The sequence below is a fragment of the Microtus pennsylvanicus genome, chromosome 8 (genome assembly GCF_037038515.1).
Source record: "Microtus pennsylvanicus isolate mMicPen1 chromosome 8, mMicPen1.hap1, whole genome shotgun sequence".
Classification (NCBI taxonomy): Eukaryota; Metazoa; Chordata; class Mammalia; order Rodentia; family Cricetidae; genus Microtus; species Microtus pennsylvanicus.
In genome coordinates, this window is record NC_134586.1 from 78,461,027 (window position 1) to 78,482,706 (window position 21,680).

A 21,680-nucleotide genomic window follows, 5' to 3' on the forward strand; every position below is an offset into this window, starting at 1 on the left:
CAATACAAATGGCTGAAGAAGACACAAGGATTCACATTGTTACCATTTTATCTCCTCCCTGCCCTCAAAAAAGAAAAGAAAAAATAGTGTTTTCCTCGGAAGCTGGGAGTTAGTTAGCTGGGAGTTAGAACCTGAAGTCAAGTTCACAAAATGTTTAAATGAGATTGGAAGTAAACAGAGAGACGTGTAGGACCATTTATGAGCATAATGGTTATACAATTCACAAGGCATGGAAAGAGCACTAATGGTCTCCAGTTGTAGCTATGTCTTCAGTTCCAGACCTAAGGGATGTAAGATTTCATATATATATATAAAACCGAATGAATTGAGATAGACTTTTTACTGCCAAAAATAGTAGGGTCATCATGCATTTATTACTGTGATTCCATTAGAATTATGAATCTAAACCTGGATAGTTCAAAAAAGAGCTTGTTAAAACTATAAACTATGAGGCTAACTCACTTGATTTTTTTTGATTTCTGATTTTTCCCAGATCAGAATAATTTTTGTTCAGTTCTACAAGTATGATTAATACTATGTTCATCACTACCATTTTAGGTGTTAAGTATAAAATAAGGCAATATAAATCAGTAGGATTGATTTTTCTAAGACATGAGGTCCACAGTGCAATACAGGCACACAAAATGTAAATTTGTATAGGATGTGGGTGACAATGCATTTAATATGCACAATATGCTATATATACAGAAATTACATGGAGGTCATATAGAAATATAGGCCATATCTAGTTTGGAACAATAAAAATAAAGTGACAGATAAATCAAGAATAGGTAGGTAAAAGACAGTGATGATATAAACATGTTGACGAGTGAGTCACAAGTTTGATGTATACTCTATTATTTTTCTAGGTATATGAAATATGCTTCCACTATGCTTTTAAGATGACTACATTTCCCACTTTGTCCTCATTAAACAATGTCCTTTATTTCCAAGTTGGACTTGGAGTCCTTGCCAATATATTTCTCCTTGTTTTCTACACTTTCATAACCCTATTTCACAGACCTAAGCCCATGGACCTGATCTCTTGTCAGCTGACCTTCATCCACACAATGTTGCTCCTCTTTGGAGGGTTTGTTTGGATTACAGACATATTTGAGTCGCTGAACATTCAGAATGACATCAAATGCAAGGCAACATTTTACATAAGCAGGGTGACGAGAGGCCTCTCCATCTGCATCACCTGCCTCCTGAGCGTGTTCCAGGCTGTCACTATCAGTCCCAGTACCTCTTTCTTGGCAAACTTTAAACTTAAGCTAAAGAAGTACATAATCTATGCTTGCTTCTATATTTGGTCTCTCACTTTGTCTTTCAATAGCAACCTGATCATCTATGTCGGTGGTTTTACCAATGTAAGTGAGACCAATCAGATGAAGGTCACTAAATCCTGCTCACTCTTCCCCACAAACTACATCATCAGGGTACTGGTGTTAACAGTGACAACCTCCAGAGATGTATTTCTTGTAGGAGTTATGCTGACCACAAGTGCATACATGGTGATAATCTTGTTCAGACATCAGAGACAATGCCAATATCTTCACAGCCTCAGCCACCCGAGAGCATCCCCTGAGAAAAAGGCCACCCAGACCATCTTGCTTCTGGTGACTTTCTTTGTGGTCATGTACTGGGTGGACTTCATCATCTCATCCACTGCAGTCCTGTTATGGATGTACAACCCAGTCATCCTGAGTGTTCAGAAGATTGTGATGAATGTCTATCCCACAATTACTCCTTTAATACAAATCAGTTCTGATAACAGAATAATCAATATGCTGAAAAACATTCGGTCAAAATACCACCAGATTTTGTAAAAAAAAATTGTATTTTTATTTAAAATATATTTATTTTAATTTATATGGAGAGTGTTGTGCCAGCTTGTATGCATGTGTGAATTTCTGGTGACCTGGGTGATCAGAAGAGGTCACTGTATCTCGGGGAACTGGACAGACAGATGGTTGTAAGGAGTGAGGCTAGGGCAGCCTCAACAATTTCTTTTTCTCAAAAACAGACTTTTCATTAACTGTTTGATAGTCCTTGTAGCAAATCAAGATTCTTCACATATTTAAATATAATTTATGGTATAACACATACACATTCTTGTGATATTTCTGCTGCTAAATACTATACAGTCCTTTAAGTCTATTGTACACCATAAGTTGAAATTTCTACAGGAATTTTCTTACTCTCTCCTTTTTACTTTATATCATAAATGTTCCCTTGATGCTGAGGTCACTCAAAGGAAGCCCTTTACTGATACTTTTTTGTTGGTTTGGTTTTTTGTTTTGTTTTGTTTGTTCATTGTTTTTTCAAGACAGGGTTTCTGGAGCTTTGGATCTTGTGCTGGAACTAGCTTCTCTTGATCAGGCAGGCCACAAACTCACAGAGATAGACCTGCCTCTGTCTCACAAGTGCTGAGATTAAAGGCATGTGCCACCACCACCTGGCGCTGATACTGACATTTTAAGTTTTTCTTTTGAAAATATTTTAATCTAACTCAGTTATCAGGAATAGTTTAAATATTTGATTGTAGTTTTAATTCTGTTTCCTAGTTATAGTTTCTCTGAATTCATAAAAATAATGTGAGCTTCGTTTTCTATTTTTTCTCTTCAGTTACTTAAACACTCTAACATGAAGTTTGCATGTATTTGCACTTCATTCCATCTATGCTTCCTGAAAAATTGTCAGATAAAAGTAGTTTATATCTACATATATGCTCTACAATGTATTGTGTGTGTGTGTGTGTGCACATCTTAAGGATGTGTGTGTGAATGTGTCCATTAAGGCCAGGAGACAACCTTGGCTGTGGTTCTTCATATGTCATTCTCCTGGAGCTTTGAGAAAGCATCTCTCCCTGTGATAAGGGGCTTATCAGATATGCCAAGATGGTAGCCCCAGATATTCTTTGGTCTCTGCCACTACAACTCTGGGATAAAAGTATTTACCACTATGCTCCAGCCTTTTAAAACATTATTCTCTGTTGTTTAAAAGAGGTTTGTTTCATACAATATATTCTGATTAGGATTTCCCTCCTCCTCCTCCTCTCAGTTCTTCACCACATCTCCTCCAATAAACAACACTAAGATAAGACAAAAACAAGTAGATAAGAATAGAAAAAAGAAGAAAAAGAGCCAAAGAGAAAGCAAAAGAGATACAGACATAGAAACACACATGTTTGCACACATAGAAATCTTATAAAAACACAAAAAAACAAAAGTCATATTACAGATGTAAAGTATCTGTGAATATTCCATTTATATTATTTTGTGCTGATTATCTACTACAGGGCATGGGAACTAGCCTTAAGAGTGGTTTATTTCCCTAGTGAGGCTCCCTTGAAGAAAACTTATCTTTCATTTGCAAGAGGCTATGAAAAGAAGATAGCTCCCAAGTTAGGATTGCGATCCTGTGTCCACTTCTCTCAGCTCTAGGACCTTACGTAGTACAGACCTGTGCAGTGCCTGTCTCTGAATTTATATGTGTGTTGGTGTGCTGTGTTTAGAAGGTGTAGAAGCCCATGTGTGACTCAGTTTCCATCTGGAGTCAATTCTGATTTAAAACGTCATTTGAGTTCAAGCTTGCCTGCTCTGCTTGCTCTAGTACCCTTGGGGGTTGTGAGAAAGGTCTGATTAAGCTGACAGAAAAATCCAGACAGAAGAAGTTGCTTACACCAGGACAGGAATAATCTTGTGGTTAGATACTGACTGTCTATGCTGTGCTTTGTTCTGCTTTTGTATATAAGCAGGCTCTGAAATAAACTTGGGGCTGTGCAGAGTTAGATGGCAGTCCCTCGAATCTATCCTGTGTTTTCTGTCTCAATTTATTTCAAACAGACATTTCCTTAATCCTTGCACCCCTACCTAGTTACCATCAGTCTCCAACAAATAGACCTTGTTTTCTTGGTATTCTCAATCCCTCTTGCTCTCACATTCTTTCTATATCCTTTTCCACAGAGTTCCCTGAGTCCTGAAGGTAAAGATTTGAGTGAGATATCCCATGTAGGACTGAATGTTTTAGGTCTCACTCTGCATACTGTCTGTATGTGAGTCTCCGTATTCGTTCCCATGTGCTCCCAGAGGAAGCTTCTCTGATGATGGCTGAGAAAAGCACTAATCTATGAGTATAGTAGAATGTCATTACGAGTCATTTTATTGCTATGTTTTTATAGCAGAATGTAGAAATTCTACTGAATTTGGTTTTCCCCATGGCCTATCTCATGTCAGGATCTTAATCACCCAAGCAGTGTCAGGTATGGATTTCATCTCATGGAGTGCATCCTTTAAATCAAATCAGATATTGGTTGGTTGTTCACACAAACTTTGTGCCACTATTGCAGCAGCATATCTTGGAGGCAGGCAGGGCACTGTAGCTTGAAGGGTTTGAAATTGGGTTCGTGTGCAGAGCACCTTCCAGAATGATGAACACTAAACCATAGGGGTGAGGTTCTAGATAGGCACCAGCTCAAATTTTCCGTGTTCAATGATTTTTGCAGGGTATTGTCCTCAGAAAAAAGGCCTTACCACCCATTTGGGAGATCAATCAATAAATGGCCTTGTTGATAGACTGGGTTGTTTGGTGGTTTCCATGGGGCCCATTTGTCTAACAACTCAATCAGATATAACCTATTCTTCGTACTAGAATCTTCATTTTGGTGATTAGAGATATTCATTTGTGGTTGTCTCCTCTGTTATTTGGTGATTTAATTTATTTCACCTTCAGATATATATGTAAGTTTTTACTGTATTATATTCCCATACAACCCCTCAAAGGTTCCTTAGTTTTAGTTGTCTCTCTCCACATTCTGTTGTAATAAGAGCGGCAGGGCTGCGTCCCAAGCACCCCGGATGCCTGCTAGCTTATGCCCCGAAATAATTACACGGACACTGTATTCTTTAAAACACTGCTTGGCCCATTATATCTAGCCTCTTCTGGGCTAACTCTCGCACCTGGACTAGCCCATTTCTAAGAATGTGTGTAGCACCCCAAGGTGCACTTACTGGGAAGATTCTAGCCTACATCCATCCTGGGTCGGAGCTGAATCACGTCTGTGCCCAGTAGAGGGGAGCATGGCCTCTGAGCTCACTTCCTCTTCCTCCCAGCATTCTGTTCTGTTTACTCCTCCCACCTATGTTTTAACCTATGAGGCCAAGCAGTTTCTTTATTACTTAACCAATGACCGTCCTCCATCAACATTCCCTTTCTTTCCCCACTCTTCCTTCCCTATTCCCATTTAATTTTCCCATTCCAACTCCTCCATCCATCCATCCATCCATCCATCCATCCATCCATCCATCCAGCATCATCTATTCTATATGTCATTCCTAAGGAGATCCATTCATTCCTCTATTCCCTTACTCTATACCTAACCTCTGTGGTTATATAGATTGTAGCTTCCTTATCAATGACATAACAGCTAAAATCCACATCTAAACAAATGTATATCATTTTTTGTATTTCTGGGTCTGGGTTACCTCACTCAAAATCTTTTTTCTAGTTTTATCCATTTACCTGCAAATTTCATGGTTTTATTTTTGTAATGGCTAAATAATATTCCAGTGTGTGAATATACCACATTTAATATTCATTCATTCAGAGTTGTACATTTAAGTTGTTTCCAATTTCTGGGTATTATGAATAGAGCAGCAGTGAACATAGTTAAACACATGTTTTTGTAGTAGGATGAAGTGCCCTTTGGGTATAAGGCCAATGGTGGTATAGCTGAATCTCTTCCCAGCTTCATGAATAACTGCCACACTGATTTTAAGCCATTAACTGAAACAGCTTTATTCATTAACCAGTGGTAATAAAATATTTTCACAGCATACAGAGGGGAGTCCCACATCAAATATACAAGTTTACACTTCCACTGGCAATGGAAGAGTGATCTCCTTATTCCACAGTTTTTCAAAATATTGATCTGTCTTTTGTTTTATTGATCTTGGCCATTCTGATGTATATTTTATTTCCATTTCTCTGATAACTAAAATTATTGAGAAGTTTTTAAGTGATTATCAGACATTTGAGTTTCCTCTTTGAGAATTCTCGGTACCCCACTTTTAAATTATGTTATTTTCTTGATGTCTATTTTTAAGTTCTTTTCATATTAGTCCTTGGTAAATGCCTTTTCCCATTTTGTGTCCTTCTGATTTGTGTGAATGATGGTATCTTTTGCCATGCAGGAGGTTTTCAGTTTCATGAGGTTACATTTATTAATTCTTGATTTTAGTTCCTATACTACCAGTATTCTGTTCAGAAAGTCTTTCCTTGTACCATTGAGTTCAAGGCTATTCCCTACTTTCTCTTCTATGAAATTCAGTGTATCTAGCCATATGTTGAGTTCTTTGATCCTTTTGGAGTTGAATTTTATGCAGTGTGATAACTATGGATGCATTTTGTATTCTAGATGCATCCAATTTGACTAGCACCATTTTCTGTCTTTTTTTTTCCCACAGTGTATATCTCTAGCTTCTTCATCAAAAATTTGTTGAATATGTGGACTTACACCTGAGACTTCAGTTTCATTCCAGTGGTCAACATGTCTGATTTTGTGCCAATTCAATGCTGTTTTTATTAACATATCTCTAAAGTACAAATTGAGTTTGTGAATGGTGATACTTTCACCAGTTCTTTTATCATTCGTGAGTGTTGTATTTTGCTAGGCATTTTGGGTTTCCATATGGAACTAAACATTATCTTTTCAGTTTCTGTGAAGATTGTGAGGGAATTTTGAAGGGGATTGCAATGAATTTGTAGATTGCTTTAGATAGAATGATCATTTCGACTATGTTAATCTTACAGATCCATGAGCATGGGAGATATTTCCATCTTCTGATATCTTCTTCCATTTCTTTCTTCAATGTGTTAAAGTTTTTTTATAGCAGAATTATTTCTTTTTTTATTGAGAAAAGGAAAAAAACAAGTTTCTGCCTCCTCCCAGCCTCCCATTTCCCTCCCCTTCCTCCCACCCTTCTCCTCCTCCCCCTACTCCTCTCCCCCTCCCTCTCCAGTCCAAAGAGCAGTCAGGTTTCTGTCTGATTGACCCCTCAATTGGTGAGAGAGGAGTGTTGAAGTCTCCTACTATTAGTGTGTGTGGTTTGATGGCAGCCTTGAGTTTTAGTAATGTTTCTTTTACGTACGTGTGTGATTTTATATTGGGGCATAGATATTCAGGATTGAGACTTCATCCTGATGAATTGTTCCTGTTATGAGTAAAAAATGTCCCTCTCCATCTCTTCTGATTGATTTAAGTTGGAAGTCAACTTTGTTATAAATTAGTATGGCCACACCTGCTTGTTTCTTAGGTCCATTTACTTGATAAATGTTTTCCCATCCCTTTAATCTGAGTAGGTGCCTGTCTTTTTTTTTTCTAAGAAAAGATTTATTTATTTATTTATCATGTATACAATATTCTGTCTGCATGTCTGCCTGCACGATGGAAGAGGACATCAGATCTCATTCTTGTATTTTTTTTCTTTTTCAAAGTGCATATTTTTTTTAATTTTTTTTATTGATAAAAGGAGAATAAAGAAAAGAAAGAAAAAAAAAACAAATTTCCACCTCCTCCCAGCCTCCCATTTCCCTCCCCCTCCTCCCATTCTTCTCCCCCTCCTCCCACCCCTCTCCCTTTCCCCCCACTTTTCTCCCCCTCCCTCTCCAGTCCAAAGAGCAGTCAGGGTTCCCTGCCCTGTGGTAAGTCCTAGGTCCTCCCCCCTCCGTCCATATCTAGGAAGGTGAATATCCAAACTGGCTAGGCTCCCACCAAGCCAGTACATTGCGTTGGATCAAAACCGCGTGCCATTGTCCTTGGCGTCTCATCAGCCCTCATTGTTCGTCATGTTCAGAGAGTCCAGTTTTATCCCATGCTTTTTTTGGTAACAGTCCAGCTGGCCTTGGTGAGCTCCCAGTAGATCAGCTCCACTGTCTCAGTGGGTGGGTGCACCCCTCGTGGTCCCGACTTCTTTGCTCATGTTCTCCCTCCTTCTGCTCCTCCTTGGGACCTTGGGAGCTCTATCCAGTGTTCCAGTGTGGGTCTCTGTCTCTATCTCCATCCATCGCCAGATGAAAGTTCTAGGATGATATGCATGATATTCGTCAGTATTGCTCTAGGATAGGGTCATTTCAGGTTCCCTATCCTCAGCTGCCCAAGGAACTAACTGGGGGCCTCAGCTTGGGCACCTGGGAGCCCCTCTAGGGTCAAGTCTCCTGCCCATCCTAAAGTGGGTCCTTTAACTAAGAAATGGGGTTCCATGCTCCCCTATCCAACCTTCCTTTATCCCGATCCTCCTGTTTCCCCAAGTCCCCCCTCCTTTCCTTCTACCTTTTCTCTCCCCATCTCCCCTTACCCCCATCCCACCCCACCCCCAACATCCCACTTTTCTCCCCGGAAATTTTGTCTACTTCCCTTATCCAAGAGGATAACTATATGTTTTTCCTTGGGTTCACCTTCTTACTTAGCTTCTTTAGATTCGCCTATTGTAGACTCCGTGACCCCTATTTATGGCTAGAAACCAATTATGAGTGAGTACATCCCATGTTCATCTTTTTGGGTCTGGGATACCTCACTCAGGATAGTGTTTTCTATTTCCATCCATTTGCATGCAAAATTCGAGAAGTCATTGTTTTTTACCGCAGCGTAGTACTCTAATGTGTATATATTCCATACTTTCTTCATCCATTCTTCCATTGAAGGGCATCTAGGTTGTTTCCAGGTTCTGGCTATTACAAATAATACTGCTATGAACATAGTTGAACAAATGCTTTTGACATATGATAGAGCATCTCTTGGGTAAATTCCCAAGAGTGGTATTGCTGGGTCGAGGGGTAGGTTGATCCCGAATTTCCTGAGAAACCGAAACACTGACTTCCACAGTGGTTGCACAAGATTGCATTCCCACCAGCAATGGATGAGTGTACCCCTTCCTCCACAGCCTCTCCAGCAAAGGCTATCCTTGGTGTTTTTGACTTTAGCCATTCTGACAGGTGTAAGATGATATCTCAAAGTTGTTTTGATTTGCATTTCCCTGATTGCTAAGGAGATTGAGCACGACCTTAAGTGTTGAATAGGTAGGGAGAGAGTGGACATCCTTTACCTCTTGATTTTAGGGAAAGTTTCTCTCCATGTAAGCTGATATTGGCTATGAACTTGCTCTAATTGCCTTTATTATGCAGATGTATGTCCCTTGAATCCCATAGGCCAGGAAAGTCTGATAGTTTCTTTTTCTCTAGTGTATATCCACCTTGGTAAAAGTTTGGAGGTAATTCTTAAGAATGGTAACTATCAGTAAAACTCTAATTTAGAGCTGCCCAATGTGGGTTCTGGGAACTGAACTTGAGTCCTCTGGAAGAGAGCAAGTATTTTTTACCATTGAGCCATTTCCCCAGCACCAAGACAGGTTTTAAGCAGTGAATCCATCCAAACATTGTAATTACCCTGAGTCTTAAAACCCTTCCATTAACACTAAACCAAGGGATATGAGGCACCTTCAGCCCCTTTCTCAGTAGGTCATCTTTGGACATATACTTCAGCAACCTCTTGATGTTTTTAAAAATGTGTGAGTCTCAATGTTAACCCTGAAAGCTCTGCTCAGTGAACTCATATCAATAAAGTCAGAGTGATTCTGTTTTATATTCCTCTGCCATTAACCCACAACTTTAAAATCCACTCCCACACATATTCCCCAGACATGTACTTGAATGAAATGGCAAAGTCGTTAAGTTCTTTGGAAATACAGCAAACCTCCTTGTGGACCACACTGTGTATCTCACCTCTAGGGGCCTTGTAGGGGCTAGTTACAGGACCAGAAAATGATAGATAGGCCCTGAAGGACATCAGAGTTGTCAGTCCTGTCATCTTCTGTAGGAAAGGACACTGCTTGCTCTGCTGATGTGACAAGATTTGTTCCCTCAGGCAAAAGCAGATAGAACACCATCACAGGTTGCAGTTGGAATGCATGGGCTGCTGAAGTTGAGAGACCTTCAGAATCCAAAAATTCATCACCTGCAACCCCTTAGGATCATTCCCCACTTTGCCATTCCAAGTCACAGATCCCAGTTTTCAATCAGTGACCCCCTTTAGCTCAGGAACCCTTCAAAGCTGGGTATTAAGTCTGCAGTGTCAGTCAGTGTACCAAATAAGAGGGCTTAGGTTTGTTTTTCTACACTTATAAGATACTGATTGTGGAAGCACCAGGGGACAGCACTACATCTCAGTGTTCCTTGCCTTTTCCTTCTTCACACATTGACTTCTGCCTGCTCGGGGGTTAGGGGCAGAAACAGATTGTGGGATTAGGCTTGGTTACAATAGGGGTCTCCCTTAGTTCAGGCAGGGGTCAATCACAAGCCATGAGGTTTCTGTATCTGTGCTACAATTCTACACTTGCTCATTGTATTTCCCCAAATTTGGGGCTGAGGCAGAGGTAATTACTCTACAGGGCACTCTCTTCCAAGTTCCCTGCCTTCTAGGAACAAAGTATACCTATGGCCTCCTATGAACACTGTATACCCATGTCTATTTATTTTGTATCCTCTCATATACTCAGGGAGTTCAAATTGATCCTTTTCTTGTGGTATTTGAAGGTGAGCACAGGCTACACTTTAGACACCTAGTTGAAGAAAAGGAACATCTATTGGACAAATCTATAAGTGCCCTACAATGACTATGTTGGGCTGAAGCCTCCCAGAAGGTCAGGCAATCCTTGAATACTAGTCTGGCACAGACGTTGGTACTATGGGCGCACTGAGTTCTAGTTGCCCTGTAGGTGGGTAGTAGCCAGTGGCTGCTACATTAAACAAACTGTGCTAGGCTCCACAGTAGCTCCAGGGAATACTGAGTCCCATGTTTAAAAGTCCACCCTTTAGAGTATAATTCAGAGCAGGGCCTGGCACTGTAGCTATCTTTGTGCAGTTGGTACTTAGATAGAAGCTGCAGCCCTGTTGGGGATTCATCTCAGGTAATAGATCTTGAATAATCCTCTCTGTCTGCGAACTTCTTTCACAAGGCAGGTGAATGGACCTTTAAAGTTTTTGCCATTAGACAGAAAGGATATGCCAATGACACCTTATTCATGATATAGTTAGTATGTGTATTAGCTAACACTGAATCTCTCTCCAATGTCTGGGAGAAGGAGCTGCAGCACATCAGCGGAACTCTGGGGTGAAAATATTCATTCCAGGCAGAATACAAGCAGAAGAGAGCAAAAATGGCTGTACCAACACAAGGTAAAGACTTTCAATCAAAAAGACAAAATACAATAGGTATTATATATTTTAAAGGGTCAGTACACAAAGGAGACATAGCAAGCATAAACATTTATAGACCTAAAACATCATAAGGATATGTGTTGTAACGATTTGAAAATGGAAGGGCTTTGAAAACATTACACCACTAGCAAGGGGCGTTAGAACCTTACCAGCACTAATATATTGAACAGATGGAAAGAAAGTGGAATTTACTTATAAATTGGCTATGTTGTAACATACAATATTGTTGAGTGTCCTCAACAATAACATCCATTGAAGAAAAAAAAATTTTGGTGCCTCAAAAAGTGAAAAACAGAATTTTCATACAATCCTGCAGTGTATTGTGGTATATCCCCCAAATGATTGAAAGCCTGTACTCAAAACATATGCAGATCCACATTTGCAACTGCATTATTCACACTGCTGAAAGATGGAAGCATCAAAACATCCACAGATGGAAAAGCAGATAAAGTGTGGTTCATACACACACAGTATATTACTCGGTAAAAAGGGAATTCTGAGATATACTGTATGGGTAACCCTGAGGACATCAGGATAATAAAACATACACAAATTGACAAACAGTTGTAGCACAAATAATAAAAACTCAGAGACAGATATTGGAGTTCAAGCTGAAGATTAGAAAAGCAAACCAACCAACCACTGGAGAGCTCTTCTTACTTCTACGAAATCTTCAGACTGCGGGCTCCTGTCTCAAATTGCCTTATATTCGTCTCTAGTGCAAAGATTAAAGGTGTCCACCACCACCACCTGGACTGTACGGCTGACTAGTGTGGTTAACTTTGCACTCTGATCTTCAGGCAAGCTTTATTTATTAAAACACAAATGAACTATCACTATAAACAGTGGGATTTAATTTGTATGAGATATTTATAAACAGTAAAAATGAGAGACAGAGAGTCAGCTATCAGACTCAGGGAGGAGTAACAGGAACTTACTGGTCAAGGAATGGTTTCACACAAAGTATATGGGAATGGTCAGTGGGGACACCAGCAGTGTTTTCAGTGTATTTAATGTGACTGGTTATAGCAGAAAGCAGGAAACACATGCATGGTAGTTCACGCCTGCAATTCCAGCCCTAGGAAGGCTGAGTTAGAAGAGGTTGCAAATTCTTGAGCAACCTGTGCTACATGAATTCCAACCTGGGTTACAGTGAGAGAGCTTGTCTCAAAAAGCCTAAAATATAAGGGAAAAAAAGATAAATGTATGTTAGGTCTATTGTTTTTTTTTCAATAAAAGAAGTGGGTAAAAGAAAAAAGAAATCAGTAAAAATTCTGTTTTCTTTAGAATTAAAATTACGTATGTATTTTCCCTGTATGTGCACCAGGTGTGGGCAATCCAGAGGTCAGAAGATACTGGATCCTCTGGAAGTGTACTGGTCGAGGCTTTTCATTTGTTCCCAGCTGCCTGGTAAGGTTCAGGTGCGTCTGTCTCCTGCAGGCAGCTACATGGCTTCTCTTGACTGTCTTCTCTCTCTTGAGTATTCAGTTTAGTTTTCCCACCTAGATTTACTATTAAGCCATTGGCTGAAAGCGTGGTGCTCCAAGTTGTAAGAAACATGAGGTTGACACTATTAAGAGTACAGAGGATTCTAGGAATAGCTGGGCTGGGTTCTGCAGTTAGTGCAGTGAGCACCCACCAAGGTCATGTGGGTCTGAAGATTCCCACTCCCTGGAGAAACTCTCAGAGCAAACTGAGAGAGTTCTCTGCCACCTATGCAACCACGAGCAATAACAGAACAGACTTCACCATGGCTACTTCTCCTCTGCTGTAGTAATTCTCATTTGGCTCCACCTTTGTACCACTTATAAAATGACACTGGCGAGGAGACGTTCCCTCAGTGAGTGCTTCGTGCTGGCATTTGGTTGGTCACCGTGGTAGTCAACTTGATACTACACTGTCATCAATTCTGGCCTTTTGTGATGCTTGCTGGCTGCATTTCGGCAACAGGGAACAATGATCAAAACTATTGGTTTACCTCTTGGGAACCCTATTTGAGGATCATTTAAAACCTTAATGGTTGGGCAAGCTCAAGTTTTGGCTTGTTTGGAAAGGATGCAGAAGTGTCAAGCCCCACACTGAATCAGTTTGGAACTGGACTGACAGCTGTAAGTGCTCTCTGTAAGTGCTCTCACCTTATCAAAAGTGAAATTCTGAATAACCCATGCATTGTGGACAACACACACTGATGACAGTGTCTGTAATCAACACAACTGAAGACCCGTGCCATTTCCTCCTGGGTGAGTAGTCTTCTTGCCATGTTCTACTGCATTGTGAATGCAGCCTTGCAGTGATCTCAAATACTCTATATGCATCTACATTTGTACCAATTATTTACATCAAGGACCACAGGAAGATGACAGCACATATGCAGGTGCTAGTTGGTATCATTTGACTTTTTTTGCACACTCCAGTAGTAGTCTACTTTGTGGCCTATTGTGTAGCCATGAAATAGGCCAAAGCTGTATCCAGAGGCAGTCTGACCAGGTTTCCTGTCAGGGGTACTATGGACCATCGCTGCTGGTTCAGTCAAGCACTCTCTGAGCTCCATGATCAGCTTTCCAGTCATCACTGCTGGTCATGGACTTAATGCTGTGCTGTATCTCCATTTTCAAGGAGACACAGGATTTCTGATACTACTTACTGATGATGCTTGCATTCTACATCAACTCGACACACTTGGGCCTTTGTGCACTGCTTTTTCTGAAATCTAATTTTTCACAGGAAGACCAGCAGATGGCAGCAGTGGTTGCTAGAATGCCTCTCTGACACAAGTTAATACTGAGGACTGCTTAGGCTAAACAGTCTGTATAGTTATAGCAATGGATCTCTGCCATTCTGGGAATGGATAAATGACTGTTCACTCCACAAACATGAAAATGAAGAGACTGTGGAAAGCCCTTACACTGAGCTGTTAACTAAGGCAGGACTTGTCTGGGTAGCTCAAAGACATGCTGCATTCTTGGACCATCCTGTCTGAGGGTGCCATAATCCAGAAAAAAGGATGGAGTTTGTATAAAGAAAATTACCACCCATATTTATAACTGAATAAGGAAGAGGAACAGAATAAAGTTTGGTGGTTGAGGGAAGGAACTCAGACTCAGGTATGGAATTCAAAGTCAAAGATAAAGGGCCCCTTTGATAAAGTAAGCATCATGGTTGCTGAATATTTAGAAAGCCAACTCATTATTTTTTTGTTTTTTGCCCAAATTTACTTTCACTTTAATACTGTTGAGCTCTTAACACTGTCTGCCCTTTTTAGCTTAAAGTATTTTGGTAACTTTTCTAGATAAAATCCATCCGCAGAGTGAGCCACCACCACTCACAATATGTGATATAATGTATACAACCACAAGCAATGTGTGTATACATGGTTCCAAATTTGGAGAACATTCTAGAGTTGCTATAATAAAGGTTTTAGTTTATTAGGTTCAACTTAAAGGGGGAATACTTGTTGGATGACACAACTTTATTTCTGTTCTAAAATACAATTACTTAGAATCATTTTAATCGGGAGTATTTTGTTTTGATCCTACTTTAAGTGATTTTGAGGAAAGAACGTTAACAAATGAGCACACGGCTCATTACCATGGTGTCTGCACCCTTAACACAGTAACTGTGTTTGGCTGTTCCTCTTACCCATTCCCTCCTGATACTGCAGTACTTGGCTGTGCTAGAGAAACAAAATAGCATCCTGTACCTGTCTAGGCTTAAGCTTCCTTGATACTCAATCTGAGTTATGTGGTTCTGGACCTGAGCCCTTGGCCTGGCATGCTTCCTGTGATGGGGAGTTTAACGATAGCAAGTGTCTTGAAGTCTGTTGTCCAGGGTAGTTAAATCTGTAAGTATATTCACAAAAGTTTTGTTGCCTGACAAATACTTTAAACTTGTTTGCTATTGTTATTATATGTTAATCAAAGGGGAACCAAGTTTATAGACAGGAAAAACTTAGAACTTATCAAAAACTACTATTCTTACTATTCACGCCCCAATTTACCTCTCCAAATAGCGATGCCACTGGAGTCCCTGTCTAATAACTGAATTGATAGCGCAGACAATGTTTGGTAATGACTTTTACCCATTTCAGTTTTTACTTGAAATGTCATTAAAATGATGATATGACAACTTAAGAATAAATATATAGGACAGGAAAAACCCAAAAACCAGGATACTGTAGCATAGTATTTGAACTAATTTCAAAGGACATTGTCTCTTCACATTACCTGCACTGTTGTGATAAAAAGGCAGCAAATGACCAAAGTGAACAATCCACTCACTCAATTTACTGCAGTATCTGACCATAACACCACACTATTTATATAGACACTATAACACAAATGTAAAACACAAGTTAACTTAATTTTTTGTATCACTGTCATTTAAAACTTGATTTTATAAAACATTAAAAACAAGAGTTCTTTATTACAGAAACTAATCAGCATCAATTGCTTTGTGAGTTCATGGTATAAACACTAAAATCAATGAATTAGCATGCATTTCAATATGGGGTCTATATACAAAGAGAAATGACAAAAGGACCCAGTAAGGCAGTATTCATGACTCTCAGAACTAAACAAAGCCTCAGTTCCTTCTGCTGTATTTACATTATATGCTTCTCTATTTCCTGGTCAAGATTCCTGAGCTAAACGGTTAAGGATTCATTTAGCTTTCTAACAAAAGAATTCCTATCTACAATGACCACTTTTAAAGGACTCCACTCCACAATGTTGACAAAGATCGGTTTGCCTTAATGTGCAGCAGTCTTGTTATGCTGACTTCATGGCAAGTCCAGGAGGAACCCAAGAAATGGAACAACAAGGAACGTTTATCAAACAAGGATCCTGGCTTTCTTTACCTGAAAATGAACCAAGGGAAGAGAAGATATCAAGTATATTTGATTTAATTTCTGGAAAAACAACACTTGAGAATGCCAATTTCATTGTTTCCTCACCTTCTCTTCAGTCAGTGACAGGGATTTTGTAGGCCACCATACTGTTCACTTTGTGGATTGTGGTAGTGAATGAGCGTAGACGGACTTCTTCAGAATTGGTAATGAACTGGGGTCCTGATTCCTCCCATTTTTCAGGTACAACTAAATCTTTGTCCGTGTAAATCAGCAGATCAAATGAACCTAAGTTGGAAACGAGATTACAGTATTTCTTAAGATTTGAAGCTGTCCTCACCGTTCTCACTGGAACTTATTTGAAACCCCCTCGCTAAAGAGCTAGCTTAGCTTGCTCTCATTATTTTCCTCAAGAAAACCGAGTTTAGAAACGAATATACTTTGTAGTAGAAAGTGATAGGAAAAGGAGTTGTAAGAAACTCTGAGAAGGTACTGTTGATATCTTCACTTTTTTCAGTGTTTTCACTTTTTTCTCATTTTCTGAGCGTGTGTGGGGAGCACACGTGTGGAGTTCCCAAGCTAATGACTGCCCCTCCACTTTATTCACTGAGGAAGGATTTCTCAAGCCAAGGTGGAGCTTGCCAGGATGGCTAGTTTTGCTAGCCGGTTGCTCTGGTGATCCCACCGTGGTGTTCTGGACTGGAGTTATATATAGGTGGGCCACCATAACCATCTGGAGGGTCCTGGTGCTGGGGACCCTAAGTCAGGACCTCACGCTTGCTAAGTACTTTATCCACGGAGCCATCTCGTCAGTCCTTGCCCTCACTTTTTCTGGAACACACATGTGTGGTTCATGCTGCACTTTGCTTCCCATATCCCACTTATATTACAAGGCAGTGATAAATCAAGAGATTTAATAAATGGGGATCCTCCCAACAGTAGCATTCATTTCCCACAGAAAATTTAAGGTTGTACAATACTTACAAGAAACTTCCAGCAGTGGCAAAAAAGTCACAGTAGCTGTGATCTGCCTGATGACTGAACGGATTTCATCCTGGATGGCTTTCTGTGACTTTTCTCTACAAACACTATAAAGGAACCAAACAAATGACTCATGCTAGGTTTCATTAAGTTAATTATCATACACTGGTGACCATTTATCTGAGCAAAATGCTTCCAACAACACAGAACCAATACATTAGGAGACTAAAGATTAACGGCTAATGGTATTCTTGGGCTACTGCATCTGCATCTGTCCATCCCATAATCCTTCAGGGCTGATCTTAGTATCAGGTCATTCAGTGCATGATGGTCAGTAAGTTTCTCAACCATTCTCAATAAGGATATATCCAGAAACTCTAAGATAAAGGGAAATCGATTCTAACACATAAACGTGGTAGAATTTGGGCATTTTTAACATCCAAATACCTAACTCCTTAGTAAGTAAAATAAATTACACATAAACATTTTTATAAGCTCGAAATTTTCTACAGATTAAAGAACAAAATGCTCTTCATTACAGGAATTACAGAAAACAATGCTTAGCATAACAGGCATTTCCGATGTAGAGCGATTTTCAAAAAACGTTCATGGCATTAGAGGAAGTAGAGCTACATCTAAGTTAGGGATGGGTCTAGGTTCATCTCCTGAAGTTAACAGTCCCTGTAAGCACCTGATTAAATGGCCCACATATCATATCATAGTTCGGTATAACCAGAAACATGAAGGTCAAATTTCATTGAGGTAGCCAAAGGCAGCATGTTAAAAAAGCATCTTATCTCCACAACTACTAATAGACTAAGAGGAACTCAGAAGTCCCTCACAAGTCAGTATCTTTAAAAACATACCATAGCTCAGTTAAGAAATCAGTTCAGAACAATTTGAACTCATAACAATAGAAGTTGTAAAAAAAAAAAAAACAAAGTAGAAATAATTTAATCCATACTTACCCATCTTCTTTTGCAGTTTTGTCACACTCAATATCAAACTGCCATCTTTCAAGGACCTCTCCACTTTCAATATTGGAGATGACCACCACCAGTTTCTGGACTGAGCACTTGTAGAGCCAATCTGCAACACACATGGCATCTCTTATGTTCTAACCATAACACAACTCTCTTCTAAAGACCACTATGTCAGGCATCCTTTCACACATAAGGAAAAAGTTCCCCATTAACAATTCAGTCAATTTTTAAATTCTCCATATTATTAATAGGTGCGACGATTAATAGGTGAAACCTGTACTTTCCCTGTAATCCACAATTACAATAAGGCATAGGCTTTCATCTAACCACTGTGAAAACAACTGCCATGCCTCATCTGTGGTGGCTGTTAGGAACAGAAAGACAGCATTAGAGCATAAAAAAAATTCTGATCCATTCTACTGGGTGAAGGAAGGATTAGTTTTTACACTAAATGGACAAAGGAGAGGGAAGTCCAGACTTTAAATACTCAGAAGAGCATATATAATTTTACAGGATACTATAATTGCAAAGAAAGGGACAATATATATTATGAAAAATCAAGATGCTATATCATATAAAATCTTATGCGTTGAATAAAGAAACTGCTTCTAAGAATCTGGAACACCAGAACTATGTTTTAAGCAGAGTGATCAATTAACCTTGTTTCCAACCTATCAGTCTTGGCAGTAAATTAGCTGAAAGGGGTAAAAAGGGAGAGGGTCTCCAGACACTAGGATGCAAAGCTATGGGGATACACTGGTAGAGATGCAACAAAGCAGATGTCATGCTTACGACTCTTCAGACTTACTCGATTATCTTTGAGTAAGAATCACTGAAGTAGTTTTCAGATTTCTGACTTTCTTCGGACTGTTGAGCTAGTCCCTGATACACAGTTTGGAAGAGCATCCTACATTTAGGTTTTATTCTGCAGAATATAAAGCATGTTTGCGAGAATGATGAGAGATACTCCTCTAGGTATGTTATCTTTGCACTTGAGAATAGAACCCTATCTCCACATATTTACCAAGTGCTTTATCTTTTCTAGCCTAGCTGTCTAATCTACCAAAGAAATTCTCAACCAAAGGCAACTTTGTATACCAGGCTCCCATGGCAATATACAGAGGTATCTGATGGTCATAGCCAGGAAGGTTGGCATCTGGTGAGCAGGAGACAGGATGTTGCCACATTATCTTAGATACACAGGAAAGCTTCCCACTAAATATCCAGATTAAAATGTCAGTAATGTGAGACCGAGAAAATTTGTAGAGAGTATACCCTACCATTTTTGCTTATGAATTTATACTCAACCTGCCCAAGTGTTGACGAATACTCTACTGTGGATAGGATAGGAATAGCAAAGAATGTTTTGGAGCATGGCCTTAAGCTGGGCATAGTGGTGAATGCCTTTAGTATCACCACTTGGAAGGCTGATCTCTTTAAGTTCAAGGTTAGCCTGTTTACATAGCAAGTTTCAGAAAAGCCAGAGCTATGAGAGACCCTGTCTCAAAAGCAAAACAAAACAAAAAAAGAATATGGTCTTAAAGAGATGTCAAGCTAACTACATTCAGATGGTCACCAAAAGAAGGCCATTTTATTGGTGAAGCTAACAAAAATGCAATGAACACTGTAATAAAACTATAGCTGAAACAAACTGAAACACTCTGTTCTGGAAGCCAGAACAATGTCTCAGTGGTTAGGAGCACTGGCTGCTCTTCTTGAGACTGACATCCTCTTCTGGCCTCTTCAGGAACCATGCATGCACCTGGTACATACAGATATAACCCAGGCAAAACATCCAAACACATAAAATAAAAACTCAAAGAGATAAAAGACGCTTAGAATGCTATTAGAATTGGTATTTCGGAAGACTATGTTTGGGGATACAAGGCTAAACACAGAAATCCTAAGTGATGCACAACTCAAGAAATAAGAATTCTAGAAGGAATAAAAATAGATGGGAATAAGTATTGGACCAACAGGCAGCACATCACCGAGCTACCAATGAATAAACAATGTCCAGACATTCAACCTACTTCAAAGCAGTGGGAGAAAGGGTGGGATTTCTCTCCATTATCTGCTTCCTCCCATTTCAGAAGCACAATATTTGAGAAGGCATATTATATTGCCTTATGTAACCCTTACAAATAACCCTAGAAGATGTAAAACTTCAAACGTGATTACCTTTTAGCTGCTCCACCACATTATTGAGATACTTTATGAGCTCGGGGTCAGTAGTTACAAGCAGAGTGAGTCCATACTTCTGCACTCGAGTAAAGGTTTCCGACGGATATATGCCACGCTGATACAAAATGCTGTTGATGCCAAATGCTGAAAGCGAAAAGAAAAAAAAATAAAGCTATAGACATCTACTCACATTTGTAAAGTCTTCCAGAAAGCAGAGTAGACACAAAACGACACGGAAAACCTTTAACCCAACAACGCCAACCTGCACCGTATCGCAATCTAAGTGTAAATACAGAGTGTGTGGTCGGAGGCTGGCAACATAGACTCCAGCTTTCAAGAGCGAGTGGGGTGATGATCTGGGTAAACCCTTTCCGTTCCAGGAGGCCGAAGTATGTGCAGGGCGGCGCAGCGTCCCCGACCCCCCTCTGCAGGTGAAATGAGAGGGAGACCAAGCAGTGGTTCTGCCCCAGTGCGCGTCCTAGGACCCGGGCCAGGCCGCTCTCAGGCCGCATTCAAAACTCACAGAAAAATTCGGCCACGATCTCCGCGCTCCCGCGCAGGGTGATGCCTTGCTCCCGGGCGAGCTGCTGTGCCATCGCTAGGCCTAACGGAGAACGTTGTCAGCTTCAGGCACACGGCCGCCTTATGGCTCAGCTCCTTCAGCTTTTCCCCGCCACCCGGTTCAAAAGTAACTACGCAGCCCGCTGGGTGCGCCGTGCGCATGCGTAACGTGCCTAAGCCCCACCTACACCTTCGCTTTCCGGCCCAGCCCGGTCCTATAAACACTAATCTCTCCCTAAAACCGCCCCTTGCTTCCGGCTTCCGCCCTAAGCTCCTCCTACATTACAGAACCCGCTTTGGTCAGTCTCTGCGCCTGAAGATTCCGTCCTAAACCGCGGTTTCCGCTGTGAGCCCAGTCGCAAGACCAGCGAACTGCCCCTAAGCCCCACCCAGAGCGACTGGCATCCGGCGCTGGCTCCGCCCTCGCTGGTGGCCTGCTCGCGCAGGCGCAGAGTGGGCTTCGCGCTGCGTTCGCGGCCGTCACGGCAGGGTGGGTCGCTGGTCAGGTGGTGTGGAGGAGGCCGAGCCGTGGTGAGGGGGCAGCTCGCCTGCCGAGCCAGTGGTCCGCCTCTTCCTGAGGCTGGGAAGCTTCCAGGGTAGTTTCAGGTGTGGGAGAACCCGTGTTTTGCGTGGAAACGCGACTTTTTTGGAGAAATAAGATGAAGGCGACTGGGTCCTAGAAAACGTCTGCTGCACCCTGTGCGAAGAGAGTTGACCCCTATGCAGGTTTTACACACACACACACACACACACACACACACACACACACACACACACACACACACACACACAGAGAGAATTACAGAAACCTTTTCTTTGCAATTAGCCTGCTTTTAAATCCTTTGTTCATATAT

General features: G+C 40.6%; 2 protein-coding genes and 1 pseudogene across 2 annotated transcripts; 2 read left to right on the forward strand and 1 right to left on the reverse strand.

The window, feature by feature from the left end:
* The first annotated feature begins 263 nt into the window (after positions 1-263).
* Positions 264-1,829, forward strand: LOC142855605 (vomeronasal type-1 receptor 48-like). The gene is made up of 2 exons (XM_075982063.1): positions 264-272; positions 903-1,829. Exons 1-2 carry the CDS (start codon positions 264-266, stop codon positions 1,827-1,829), a joined length of 936 nt encoding a protein of 311 aa, XP_075838178.1.
* Positions 1,830-13,057: 11,228 nt separating this feature from the next.
* Positions 13,058-13,988, forward strand: LOC142855360 (transmembrane protein 144 pseudogene; annotated as a pseudogene).
* A 1,676-nt stretch (positions 13,989-15,664) lies between these two features.
* On the reverse strand, positions 15,665-21,257 carry Mad2l1 (mitotic arrest deficient 2 like 1). Its single transcript, XM_075983928.1, has 6 exons — positions 20,789-21,257; positions 20,263-20,409; positions 18,067-18,187; positions 17,102-17,205; positions 16,226-16,405; positions 15,665-16,129 (listed from the first exon to the last, which is right to left on the reverse strand). Exons 1-5 carry the CDS (start codon positions 20,859-20,861, stop codon positions 16,233-16,235), a joined length of 618 nt encoding a protein of 205 aa, XP_075840043.1. The 5' UTR covers positions 20,862-21,257; the 3' UTR covers positions 15,665-16,129; positions 16,226-16,232.
* Between the last annotated feature and the right edge of the window lie 423 nt (positions 21,258-21,680).